This window comes from Oncorhynchus nerka, linkage group LG7 (assembly GCF_034236695.1).
Source record: "Oncorhynchus nerka isolate Pitt River linkage group LG7, Oner_Uvic_2.0, whole genome shotgun sequence".
NCBI lineage: Eukaryota > Metazoa > Chordata > Actinopteri > Salmoniformes > Salmonidae > Oncorhynchus > Oncorhynchus nerka.
This window is the reverse complement of record NC_088402.1, coordinates 21,401,087-21,415,295: the sequence shown is the minus strand read 5'-3', so window position 1 is coordinate 21,415,295 and position 14,209 is coordinate 21,401,087. Positions and strand designations below refer to the sequence as shown.

The 14,209-nt window shown below is 46.1% G+C and overlaps 1 protein-coding gene across 1 annotated transcript in view; it reads right to left on the bottom strand.

Moving 5' to 3' along the window:
- LOC115131318 (cyclin-dependent kinase 6) overlaps positions 1–14,209 on the bottom strand; it is a 106,647-nt gene continuing 92,438 nt past the window's right edge. Inside the window, exons 6-8 of the mRNA XM_065020312.1 lie at positions 3,333–3,383; positions 3,047–3,182; positions 1–2,893 (exon numbers count right to left, since the gene is read on the bottom strand). Coding sequence (XP_064876384.1) covers positions 2,744–2,893; positions 3,047–3,182; positions 3,333–3,383 — 337 coding nt within the window. The 3' untranslated portion in view covers positions 1–2,743. The remainder of the gene's footprint in view (positions 2,894–3,046; positions 3,183–3,332; positions 3,384–14,209) is intronic.

Genomic DNA, 14,209 nt, shown 5'->3' with positions numbered 1-14,209 from the left:
TCAGGTCATCAGGTAATTTTATTTCGGAAAGATATCAGTTTGTCTATGTGGATGGTTTGTCCTCTGACAAATAAATTGTACGTTTCGGCATTCCTCAAGGTTCTGTTTTAGGACCACTATTGTTTTCACTATATATTCTACCTGTTGGTGCTATGCGGACGACACACAGCTGTACATTTCGATTAAACATGGTGAAGCCCCAAAATTGCCTACTCTGGAAGCCTGTGTTTCAGACATAAGGAAGTGTATGGCGGCAAATTATTTTAAACCCGGACAAAACAGAGATGTTAGTTCTAGGTCCTAAGAAACAAAGAGATCTGCTGTTGGATCTGACAAATAAGCTTGATAGTTGTATAGTCGTCTCAAATAAAACTGTGAAGGACGAACATATCAAGAATATTTCAAGGACAGCTTTTTTCCATCTTTGTAACATTACAAAAATCTGAAACTTTTTGTCCAAAAATTATTTTAGATTAGACTACTGCAAGGCTCTACTCTCCGGCTACCAGGATAAAGCACTAAATAAACTTCAGTTAGTGCTAAACATGGCTGCTAGAATCCTAGAATGACTAGAATCAACACATTTGATCATATTACTCCAGTGCTAGCCTCTCTACACTGGCTTCCTGAGAAGGCTAGGGCTGATTTCAAGGTTTTACTGCTAACCTACAAAGCATTACATGGGTTTGCTCCTACCTATCTCTCAGATTTGATCCTGCCGTACATACCTACACGTACGCTACGGTCACAAGACACAGGCCTCCTTATTGTCCGTAGAATTTCTAAGAAAATAGCTGGAGGCAGGGCTTTCTCCTACAGAGCAAATGTTTTAGGGAATAGTCTGCCTATCCATGTGAGAGAAGCAGACTCGGTCTCAACCTTTGTCTTTACTGAAGACTCATCTATCTCTTCAGTAGGTACTATGATTGAGTGTTGTCTGACCCAGGGGTGAGAAGGTGAACAAGGCACAGGAGCGACGGACCGCCCTTGCTGGCTCTGCCTGGCTGGCTCCCCTCTCTCCACTGGGATTCTCTGCCTCTGACCCTATTACAGGGGCTGAGTCACTGGCTTACTGGTGCTCTTCCATGTCGTCCCTAGGAGGGGTGCGTCATTTGAGTGGGTTGAGTCACTGACGTGATCTTCCTGTCCGGTTTTGCACCCTCTCGGCTTGTGAAGTGGAGGAGATCTTCAGCCTTGTCTCAGGGTAGTAAATTGGTGGTCTGTTGATATAGCTGTAAAGGTTTGGGGGCTGTGCTTTGGCAAAATGGGTGGGGTTATATCCTGCCTGGTTGGCCCTGTCCGGGGGTATCGTCGGACGGGCCACAGTGCCCCCCCCCATTCAGCCTCCAGTATTTATGCTGCAATAGTCTATGTGCCGGGGGCTAGGGTCAGTCTGTCCTATTTTGTGTAATTATCCTGTCTTATTAGGTGTCCTGTGTGAATTTAAGTATGCTCCCTCTAATTCTCTCTCTCCCTTCCTGGAGGGCCTGAGCCCTAGGACCATGCCTCAGGACAACCTGGCCTGATGACTCCTTGGTGTCCCCAGTCCACCTGGTCGTGCTGCTGCTCCAGTTTCAACTCTTCTGCCTGAGAATAGGGAACCCTGACCTGTTCACCGGATGTGCTACCTTGTCCCGGACCTGCTGTTTTTGACTCTCTCTCTCTACCGCACCTGCTGTCTCGACCTCTGAATGCTTGGCTATGAAAAGCCAACTGACATTTATTCCTGAGGTACTGACCTGTTGCACCCTCTTACAACCAGTGATTATTGTTTGACCCTGCTGGTCATCTATGAACGTTTATACATCTTGAAGAACAATCTGGCCTTAAATGGCCATGTACTCTTATAACCTCCACCCGGCACAGTCAGAAGAGGACTGGCCACCCCTCAGTTCCTCTCTAGGTTTCTTCCTAGGTTCCTGCCTTTCTAGGGAGTTTTTCCTAGCCACCGTGCTTCTACATCTGCATTGCTTGCTGTTTGGGGTTTTAGGCTGGGTTTCTGTACAGCACTTTGTGACATCAGCTGATGTAAAAAGGGCTTTAGAAATACATTTGATTGATTGATCAGGTCATCAGAAAGAGTAACACATAGGATCTTGAATGGTGTCCATCAGATTTCATCTCACTTTATGACACTGAAGTATGGATGCCATAAGAAAAACTCAAAGTGATCCATTTTCTGTTGTTCCGTGGAGTGCTTCGTTCGCACCAGTCAAAGTATTTTAAGCTGAAGCCCATCAGAATCCTGCTCCAGCCTGCAGTAACACAGGACTACCTGTAGATGGCAGTGATATAAAAACACAAATGTATGTTTGGACCATAAGCAGCGCTAGGCAGTGTGAGGTCCTCCTGCATGGGATAAACATATGTGTGTGTATCCTCTCTCTCAGTTCAGTCGTGGAGATGAGCTCCAGGTGAGATCCATGCCGACCTACCCTTGGTGCTTGGTGTTCCCTCACTGAGGAGCCTCTTCTCAGGCTAAGGCAGAAGAGACAAGAGGCAGCAGCTCCTGGACATCCAGAGGTTCTCCCCTGGTGGCAGTACATCTCAGCTTTAAGGGTCCTTGCATTGTTTACATTTTTTAATTAAAAAAAAAATATCCTAAAAAGCAGCATTCAAATCAGTACATTGTGGAAGACAGCACTGTTGCATTTTAGAATCAAATGTCTGTCTGTTGCTCTCTTTCTCTGTCTTTGTGTCCATCTCTCTCGCTCTCTCTCTCTTGTCCTGGGACGGGGGGCTGTCAGGCAGCGCTCTCCTCCATGGTGGGCTTGTTGCTGGCAATGGGCTGAGCGTACACACTCTTACTGTCACTATCCACACTCTGGAAGTAGGGGTGGGTCAGAGCAGCAAACGCTGATATCCTTTTGGCAGGATTGAATGCCAGGAATTGCTGTACAGAGAAAGAAAAGAGAGAGTCAAATATTATAATGATAACATTTTCTTCAATAAGAAGAAAAGTGTGAGTTTCATTCCTATTGGACAAATAAATTTGAAACAGTACGTACTGTATTTAGAGTGCGGTGTGTGTGCGTCTAATACTCACCAGTATAAGGGACTTCCCCAGCTCGTCCATGTCAGGGATGAGGTTTCCGATTGGCTGAGGGGGTCGTGGAGAGAAGGCACTCTGTGGTAGGGCAACTTCCTGGGGCCAGTCCTCCACCGAGGGAACCCCGACCACACTGAGGGATCATCATCATCATCATCATCTTCACCACTATTTTCATCGTCATCATTATCATTATCATCAGAATCACAAGCCTCATTATTTGCCAATTGATTGTTAAAACTGTAAATATGATTTATAGCATGATGTACAACATGGTACTTACTCAAAAATCTTGCCCAGCTGATCAACATCTGAGCTTCCTCTAAACAAAGGTCTGGGGAGAGAAAGAGCACATGTCAATATAACTGAAGCTTATTGGTGTAGAGTTGCACTATCAGACTGTGTTATACACCTTCAATGAATCAGATAAATGAGTTTTAATGTGTCCTTCATAAATCAATGGGATCTGTGGCGGTGATGCAGGTTGCATTAATACTGACTCTTCATCTTCTCAACACAAAATGATATGACACAAAAGGAAATGCCTTCCTAACAATCTTAAATAAACATGCCCCATTCAAGAAAATTAGAACCAGGAACAGATATAGCCCTTGGTTCTCCCCAGACCTGACTGCCCTTAACCAACACAAAAACATCCTATGGCGTTCTGCATTAGCATCGAACAGCCCCCGTGATATGCAGCTGTTCAGGGAAGCTAGAAACCGTTATACACAGGCAGTTAGAAAAGCCAAGGCTAGCTTTTTCAAGCAGAAATTTGCTTCCTGCAACACTAACTCTAAAAAGTTCTGGGACACTGTAAAGTCCATGGAGAATAAGAACACCTCCTCTCAGCTGCCCACTGCACTGAAGATAGGAAACACTGTCGCCACTGATAAATCCACCATAATTGAGAATTTCAATAAGCATTTTTCTACGGCTGGCCATGCTTTCCACCTGGCAACTCCTACCCCGGTCAACAGCACTGCACCCCCAACAGCAACTCGCCCAAGCCTTCCCCATTTCTCCTTCTCCCAAATCCATTCAGCTGAAGTTCTGAAAGAGCTGAAAAATCTGGACCCCTACAAATCAGCCGGGCTAGACAATCTGGACCCTTTCTTTCTAAAATTATCTGCCGAAATTGTTGCCACCCCTATTACTAGCCTGTTCAACCTCTCTTTCGTGTCATCTGAGATTCCCAAAGATTGGAAAGCAGCTGCGGTCATCCCCCTCTTCAAAGGGGGACACTCTTGACCCAAACTGCTACAGACCTATATCTATCCTACCATGCCTTTCTAAGGTCTTCGAAAGCCAAGTCAACAAACAGATTACCGACCATTTCGAATCTCACCATACCTTCTCTGCTATGCAATCTGGTTTCAGAGCTGGTCATGGGTGCACCTCAGCCACGCTCAAGGTCCTAAACGATATCTTAACCGCCATCGATAAGAAACATTACTGTGCAGCCGTATTCATTGATCTGGCCAAGGCTTTCGACTCTGTCAACCACCGCATCCTCATCGGCAGACTCGACAGCCTTGGTTTCTCAAATGATTGCCTCGCCTGGTTCACCAACTACTTCTCTGATAGAGTTCAGTGTGTCAAATCGGAGGGTCTGCTGTCCGGACCTCTGGCAGTCTCTATGGGGGTGCCACAGGGTTCAATTCTTGGACCGACTCTCTTCTCTGTATACATCAATGAGGTCGCTCTTGCTGCTGGTGAGTCTCTGATCCACCTCTACGCAGACGACACCATTCTGTATACTTCCGGCCCTTCTTTGGACACTGTGTTAACAACCCTCCAGGCAAGCTTCAATGCCATACAACTCTCCTTCCGTGGCCTCCAATTGCTCTTAAATACAAGTAAAACTAAATGCATGCTCTTCAACCGATCGCTACCTGCACCTACCCGCCTGTCCAACATCACTACTCTGGACGGCTCTGACTTAGAATACGTGGACAACTACAAATACTTAGGTGTCTGGTTAGACTGTAAACTCTCCTTCCAGACCCATATCAAACATCTCCAATCCAAAGTTAAATCTAGAATTGGCTTCCTATTTCGCAACAAAGCATCCTTCACTCATGCTGCCAAACATACCCTTGTAAAATTGACCATCCTACCAATCCTCGACTTTGGCGATGTCATTTACAAAATAGCCTCCAATACCCTACTCAACAAATTGGATGCAGTCTATCACAGTGCAATCCGTTTTGTCACCAAAGCCCCATATACTACCCACCATTGCGACCTGTACGCTCTCGTTGGCTGGCCCTCGCTTCATACTCGTCGCCAAACCCACTGGCTCCATGTCATCTACAAGACCCTGCTAGGTAAAGTCCCCCCTTATCTCAGCTCGTTGGTCACCATAGCATCTCCCACCTGTAGCACACGCTCCAGCAGGTATATCTCTCTAGTCACCCCCAAAACCAATTCTTTCTTTGGCCGCCTCTCCTTCCAGTTCTCTGCTGCCAATGACTGGAACGAACTACAAAAATCTCTTAAATTGGAAACACTTATCTCCCTCACTAGCTTTAAGCACCAACTGTCAGAGCATCTTACAGATTACTGCACCTGTACATAGCCCACCTATAATTTAGCCCAAACAACTACCTCTTTCCCAACTGTATTTAATTTATTCATTTATTTTGCTCCTTTGCACCCCATTATTTTTATTTCTACTTTGCACATTCTTCCATTGCAAAACTACCATTCCAGTGTTTTACTTGCTATATTGTATTTACTTTGCCACCATGGCCTTTTTTGCCTTTACCTCCCTTCTCACCTAATTTGCTCACATTGTATATAGACTTGTTTTTTTTTACTGTATTATTGACTGTATGTTTGTTTTACTCCATGTGTAACTCTGTGTCGTTGTATGTGTCGAACTGCTTTGCTTTATCTTGGCCAGGTCGCAATTGTAAATGAGAACTTGTTCTCAACTTGCTTACCTGGTTAAATAAAGGTGAAATAAATAAAAAATAAAAATATCTCAAACATCCCTACTGAGCCGGCCAGGCAGACGCTGGCCAGCATTATCCTTAACTGGCATAACCAGTCCAACCCTCACTCTGTTTTACTTTAAAGAGGTTTCTTTCCTGGTTCTGGTCAGACCAGATAGTACTGAGGACTGTTTCAGCAGCACATGGGAGAAAGGCACACTCATGGGAGGGAGAGAGAGGAGGTGGAGAGGGGCTAGGGATGGAGGGAAGGAGCAGGCCTGCTGGTGGTTCCTGTGGCTTTGGGTATGCTTCCCCCGGCACCCACAGAAATTCCAGCAGTCATCATCAGTTCATTCATGTCTCAACTCAAACCCCAGCCAACCAACGGGTAGAAAAACATAGATTTAACCCTCATGTGTGTCTGCCTTAGCTCTCTGTGGGCCTGTGTGGTGTGTGTGTGTGCGTGCGTGCGTGCATGTGCGGCATTGGGAGTGGGTGAGCAGTGCAAATCCTGTGTGAAAGACCGATTGGATTATTCTAACAGAGACTAGCTGGGAAATATATAAACTAGCAGTCACCACCAGATGTTAATGCATCTAACATCTGCCATAATGTTTTCCCTACATAGCTGAACCCCCACACTTTCCCTACATAGCTGGAACCCCACACTTTCCCTACATAGCTGGAACCCCACACTTTTCCTACATAGCTGGACCCCCACACTTTCCCTACATAGCTGAACCCCCACACTTTCCCTACATAGCTGAACCCCCACACGTTTCATACATAGCTGAACCCCCACACTTTTCATACATAGCTGAACCCCCACACTTTTCCTACATAGCTGGACCCCCACACTTTCCCTACATAGCTGAACCCCCACACTTTCCCTACATAGCTGGACCCCACACTTTCCCTACATAGCTGAACCCCCACACTTTTCCTACATAGCTGAACCCCCACACTTTCCCTACATAGCTGAACCCCCACACTTTTCCTACATAGCTGAACCCCCACACTTTCCCTACATGCTAAGACTTTGAAGATTAGACACAGGTAGTTTGATGGTAGTTTGCACATTTTACAGTGACAGCAATTATGTTTCCACATACTTTGACGGGTTAACGGTGCTCCATAACACGCTATACAAACCTAGCAGCAACAGTGGTGGAACTGATCTATGCCCCTTTTCACCAAGTAGATGCCATCCTAACCAATACACCCCCTATAACCACATTTATATCAATGGCTCACTACACTGGCATGCCTTTATACTGGTTGCTGTAAGGGCATGTTGAGAGTCTGAGGGTTGAACCATAGAGATCAGACCAAACCAGTTCTCTGCCTTTAGATGGAAAACATCACCTACAACAACAGCATCGTGCCAAAACAAGTATGATTTCCAAGAGGTCAATTCTTTAACCAGGAGTGGTTTGAATGGATGACTGGCTTCACACAGGGTTGGCATTGACACACACACACACACACACACACACACACACACACACACACCCTAGAGGTGATAAGGGGGATAGGGCTGGGACCGGCAGCTGAGTCACGCTCCCCTTGTGCCAACCATTCTGTCCCACATTCCATACAACCTCTGGAATACGTGTGCCTGTCTGTGTGTGTGTGTGTGTGTGTGTGTGTGTGTGTTGTACTGTATGTGAGGGAGTTTGGGAGGGAGTGCATTTATGTTCAGGTGCACGTGTGTCTGTAAGTGAAATCTATGTGTGTGGATGCACACACACGTGTGTGTGTGAGGTTATGTCTTCGAGAGGTTTATCAACGTGCCAGTCCACTGTGAGAAAGTAAACAGGGATGTGATCTCCTCCTGCGTTGGCTGCATTAACACATTAACATAACATGTCCAGCCTTTAGATTAGCGGAATGTCAATACAGCTTGTTGACTAAATACTAGCCAATCTAAACCACGCAGATACAGACTTGCATGATATTTGCTTCAGATTCCTGAGACAAATGGTACTGATGCTTATCAGTAAGTGAAACTGTTTTTTCCTTCAAAAAGCTATGATTAAGAGATGGACGTATTTGGGGAAAACCTTTGATGAAGGGAGTTAGTCAGACAAGTGCTGGTTGTAGAGGACAACAGAGAGAGACTGGGGACTTCTCTGTCTACTACAGTAGAGTCATGGTAGGGGACTTCTCTGTCTACTACAGTAGAGTCACGGTAGGGGACTTCTCTGTCTACTACAGTAAAGTCATGGTAGGGGACTTCTCTGTCTACTACAGTAGAGTAAAGGTAGGGGACTTCTCTGTCTACTACAGTAGAGTCATGGTAGGGGACTTCTCTGTCTACTACAGTAGAGACACGGTAGGGGACTTCTCTGTCTACTACAGTAGAGTCACGGTAGGGGACTTCTCTGTCTACTACAGTAAAGTCATGGTAGGGGACTTCTCTGTCTACTACAGTAGAGTAAAGGTAGGGGACTTCTCTGTCTACTACAGTAGAGTAATGGTAGGGGACTTCTCTGTCTACTACAGTAGAGACATGGTAGGGGACTTCTCTGTCTACTACAGTAGAGTCATGGTAGGGGACTTCTCTGTCTACTACAGTAGAGACACGGTAGGGGACTTCTCTGTCTACTAGAGTAGAGTCACGGTAGGGGACTTCTCTGTCTACTACAGTAAAGTCATGGTAGGGGCTGTCTCTGTCTACTACAGTAGAGTAAAGGTAGGGGACTTCTCTGTCTACTACAGTAGAGTAATGGTAGGGGACTTCTCTGTCTACTACAGTAAAGTCATGGTAGGGGACTTCTCTGTCTACTACAGTAAAGTCATGGTAGGGGACTTCTCTGTCTACTACAGTAGAGTAATGGTAGGGGACTTCTCTGTCTACTACAGTAGAGTAAAGGTAGGGGACTTCTCTGTCTACTACAGTAGAGTAATGGTAGGGGACTTCTCTGTCTACTACAGTAGAGTAATGGTAGGGGACTTCTCTGTCTACTACAGTAGAGTCATGGTAGGGGACTTCTCTGTCTACTACAGTAGAGTAAAGGTAGGGGACTTCTCTGTCTACTACAGTAAAGTCATGGTAGGGGACTTCTCTGTCTACTACAGTAGAGTCATGGTAGGGGACTTCTCTGTCTACTACAGTAGAGTAAAGGTAGGGGACTTCTCTGTCTACTACAGTAAAGTCATGGTAGGGGACTTCTCTGTCTACTACAGTAGAGTAATGGTAGGGGACTTCTCTGTCTACTACAGTAGAGTTCTCTGTCTACTACAGTAGGTAGGGGACTTCTCTGTCTACTACAGTAGAGTAATGGTAGGGGACTTCTCTGTCTACTACAGTAGAGTCATGGTAGGGGACTTCTCTGTCTACTACAGTAGAGTAAAGGTAGGGGACTTCTCTGTCTACTACAGTAGAGTCATGGTAGGGGACTTCTCTGTCTACTACAGTAGAGTAATGGTAGGGGACTTCTCTGTCTACTACAGAGTAAAGGTAGTACAGTAGAGTCATGGTAGGGGACTTCTCTGTCTACTACAGTAGAGTCATGGTAGGGGACTTCTCTGTCTACTACAGTAGAGTCACGGTAGGGGACTTCTCTGTCTACTACAGTAGAGTCAATGGTAGGGGACTTCTCTGTCTACTACAGTAGAGTCAATGGTAGGGGACTTCTCTGTCTACTACAGTAGAGTCATGGTACTTCTCTGTCTACTACAGTAGAGTCACTACAGGTAGGGGACTTCTCTGTCTACTACAGTAGAGTCATGGTAGGGGACTTCTCTGTCTACTACAGTAGAGTCATGGTAGGGGACTTCTCTGTCTACTACAGTAGAGTCATGGTAGGGGACTTCTCTGTCTACTACAGTAGAGTCATGGTAGGGGACTTCTCTGTCTACTACAGTAGAGTCACGGTAGGGGACTTCTCTGTCTACTACAGTAGAGTCATGGTAGGGGACTTCTCTGTCTACTACAGTAGAGTCATGGTAGGGGACTTCTCTGTCTACTACAGTAGAGTCATGGTAGGGGACTTCTCTGTCTACTACAGTAGAGTCAATGGTAGGGGACTTAAAGTCACGGTAGGGGACTCTCTGTCTACTACAGTAGAGTCATGGTAGGGGACTTCTCTGTCTACTACAGTAGAGTCATGGTAGGGGACTTCTCTGTCTACTACAGTAGGTAGGGGAGTCTACTACAGTAGAGTCATGGTAGGGGACTTCTCTGTCTACTACAGTAGAGTCACGGTAGGGGACTTCTCTGTCTACTACAGTAGAGTCAATGGTAGGGGACTTCTCTGTCTACTACAGTAGAGTCATGGTAGGGGACTTCTCTGTCTACTACAGTAGAGTCATGGTAGGGGACTTCTCTGTCTACTACAGTAGAGTAATGGTAGGGGACTTCTCTGTCTACTACAGTAGAGTCACGGTAGGGACTTCTCTGTCTACTACAGTAGGGGACTTCTCTGTCTACTACAGTAGAGTAATGGTAGGGGACTTCTCTGTCTACTACAGTAGAGTCAAAGGTAGGGGACTTCTCTGTCTACTACAGTAGAGTAATGGTAGGGGACTTCTCTGTCTACTACAGTAGAGTAGGTAGGGGACTTCTCTGTCTACTACAGTAGAGTCATGGTAGGGGACTTCTCTGTCTACTACAGGGGTAGGGGACTTCTCTGTCTACTACAGTAGAGTCAATGGTAGGGGACTTCTCTGTCTACTACAGTAGAGTCACGGTAGGGGACTTCTCTGTCTACTACAGTAGAGTCATGGTAGGGGACTTCTCTGTCTACTACAGTAGAGTCATGGTAGGGGACTTCTCTGTCTACTACAGTAGAGTCATGGTAGGGGACTTCTCTGTCTACTACAGTAGAGTCATGGTAGGGGACTTCTCTGTCTACTACAGTAGAGTCATGGTAGGGGACTTCTCTGTCTACTACAGTAGAGTAATGGTAGGGGACTTCTCTGTCTACTACAGTAGAGTCATGGTAGGGGACTTCTCTGTCTACTACAGTAGAGTAATGGTAGGGGACTTCTCTGTCTACTACAGTAGAGTAAAGGAGTAAAGTCATGGTAGGGGACTTCTCTGTCTACTACAGTAGAGTAATGGTAGGGGACTTCTCTGTCTACTACAGTAGAGTCACGGTAGGGGACTTCTCTGTCTACTACAGTAGAGTCATGGTAGGGGACTTCTCTGTCTACTACAGTAGAGTAATGGTAGGGGACTTCTCTGTCTACTACAGTAGAGTCATGGTAGGGGACTTCTCTGTCTACTACAGTAGAGTCATGGTAGGGGACTTCTCTGTCTACTACAGTAGAGTAAAGGTAGGGGACTTCTCTGTCTACTACAGTAGAGTCATGGTAGGGGACTTCTCTGTCTACTACAGTAGAGTAATGGTAGGGGACTTCTCTGTCTACTACAGTAGAGTCATGGTAGGGGACTTCTCTGTCTACTACAGTAGAGTCACGGTAGGGGACTTCTCTGTCTACTACAGTAGAGTCAATGGTAGGGGACTTCTCTGTCTACTACAGTAGAGTCAAGGGGACTTCTCTGTCTACTACAGTAGAGTCATGGTAGGGGACTTCTCTGTCTACTACAGTAGAGTCATGGTAGGGGACTTCTCTGTCTACTACAGTAGAGTCATGGTAGGGGACTTCTCTGTCTACTACAGTAGAGTAAAGGTAGGGGACTTCTCTGTCTACTACAGTAGAGTCACGGTAGGGGACTTCTCTGTCTACTACAGTAGAGTCACTTCTCTGTCTACTACAGTAGAGTAATGGTAGGGGACTTCTCTGTCTACTACAGTAAAGTAATGGTAGGGGACTTCTCTGTCTACTACAGTAGAGTCACGGTAGGGGACTTCTCTGTTTACTACAGTAAAGTCATGGTAGGGGACTTCTCTGTCTACTACAGTAGAGTCATGGTAGGGGACTTCTCTGTCTACTACAGTAGAGTCATGGTAGGGGACTTCTCTGTCTACTACAGTAGAGTAATGGTAGGGGACTTCTCTGTCTACTACAGTAGAGTCATGGTAGGGGACTTCTCTGTCTACTACAGTAGAGTCAATGGTAGGGGACTTCTCTGTCTACTACAGTAGAGTCAATGGTAGGGGACTTCTCTGTCTACTACAGTAGAGTCATGGTAGGGGACTTCTCTGTCTACTACAGTAGAGTCAGGTAGGGGACTTCTCTGTCTACTACAGTAGAGTAATGGTAGGGGACTTCTCTGTCTACTACAGTAGAGTCATGGTAGGGGACTTCTCTGTCTACTACAGTAGAGTCATGGTAGGGGACTTCTCTGTCTACTACAGTAGAGTCATGGTAGGGGACTTCTCTGTCTACTACAGTAGAGTCATGGTAGGGGACTTCTCTGTCTACTACAGTAGAGTCACGGTAGGGGACTTCTCTGTCTACTACAGTAGAGTCATGGTAGGGGACTTCTCTGTCTACTACAGTAGAGTCATGGTAGGGGACTTCTCTGTCTACTACAGTAGAGTCATGGTAGGGGACTTCTCTGTCTACTACAGTAGAGTCATGGTAGGGGACTTCTCTGTCTACTACAGTAGAGTCACGGTAGGGGACTTCTCTGTCTACTACAGTAGAGTCATGGTAGGGGACTTCTCTGTCTACTACAGTAGAGTCATGGTAGGGGACTTCTCTGTCTACTACAGTAGAGTCATGGTAGGGGACTTCTCTGTCTACTACAGTAGAGTAATGGTAGGGGACTTCTCTGTCTACTACAGTAGAGTCATGGTAGGGGACTTCTCTGTCTACTACAGTAGAGTAAAGGTAGGGGACTTCTCTGTCTACTACAGTAGAGTCACGGTAGGGGACTTCTCTGTCTACTACAGTAGAGTCACGGTAGGGGACTTCTCTGTCTACTACAGTAGAGTCATGGTAGGGGACTTCTCTGTCTACTACAGTAGAGTCAATGGTAGGGGACTTCTCTGTCTACTACAGTAGAGTCATGGTAGGGGACTTCTCTGTCTACTACAGTAGAGTCAATGGTAGGGGACTTCTCTGTCTACTACAGTAGAGTCTACTACAGGTAGGGGACTTCTCTGTCTACTACAGTAAAGTCATGGTAGGGGACTTCTCTGTCTACTACAGTAGAGTCATGGTAGGGGACTTCTCTGTTTACTACAGTAAAGTCATGGTAGGGGACTTCTCTGTCTACTACAGTAAAGTCATGGTAGGGGACTTCTCTGTCTACTACAGTAGAGTCATGGTAGGGGACTTCTCTGTCTACTACAGTAGAGTAATGGTAGGGGACTTCTCTGTCTACTACAGTAGAGTAAAGGTAGGGGACTTCTCTGTCTACTACAGTAGAGTCACGGTAGGGGACTTCTCTGTCTACTACAGTAGAGTCATGGTAGGGGACTTCTCTGTCTACTACAGTAGAGTCAATGGTAGGGGACTTCTCTGTCTACTACAGTAGAGTCATGGTAGGGGACTTCTCTGTCTACTACAGTAGAGTAATGGTAGGGGACTTCTCTGTCTACTACAGTAGAGTCACGGTAGGGGACTTCTCTGTCTACTACAGTAGAGTCATGGTAGGGGACTTCTCTGTCTACTACAGTAGAGTAATGGTAGGGGACTTCTCTGTCTACTACAGTAGAGTCATGGTAGGGGACTTCTCTGTCTACTACAGTAGAGTCATGGTAGGGGACTTCTCTGTCTACTACAGTAGAGTCACGGTAGGGGACTTCTCTGTCTACTACAGTAGAGTCATGGTAGGGGACTTCTCTGTCTACTACAGTAGAGTAATGGTAGGGGACTTCTCTGTCTACTACAGTAGAGTCATGGTAGGGGACTTCTCTGTCTACTACAGTAGAGTCATGGTAGGGGACTTCTCTGTCTACTACAGTAGAGTCATGGTAGGGGACTTCTCTGTCTACTACAGTAGAGTCATGGTAGGGGACTTCTCTGTCTACTACAGTAGAGTCATGGTAGGGGACTTCTCTGTCTACTACAGTAGAGTCATGGTAGGGGACTTCTCTGTCTACTACAGTAGAGTCATGGTAGGGGACTTCTCTGTCTACTACAGTAGAGTCATGGTAGGGGACTTCTCTGTCTACTACAGTAGAGTAATGGGGGGACTTCTCTGTCTACTACAGTAGAGTCATGGTAGGGGACTTCTCTGTCTACTACAGTAGAGTCATGGTAGGGGACTTCTCTGTCTACTACAGTAGAGTAATGGTAGGGGACTTCTCTGTCTACTACAGTAGAGTCATGGTAGGGGACTTCTCTGTCTACTACAGTA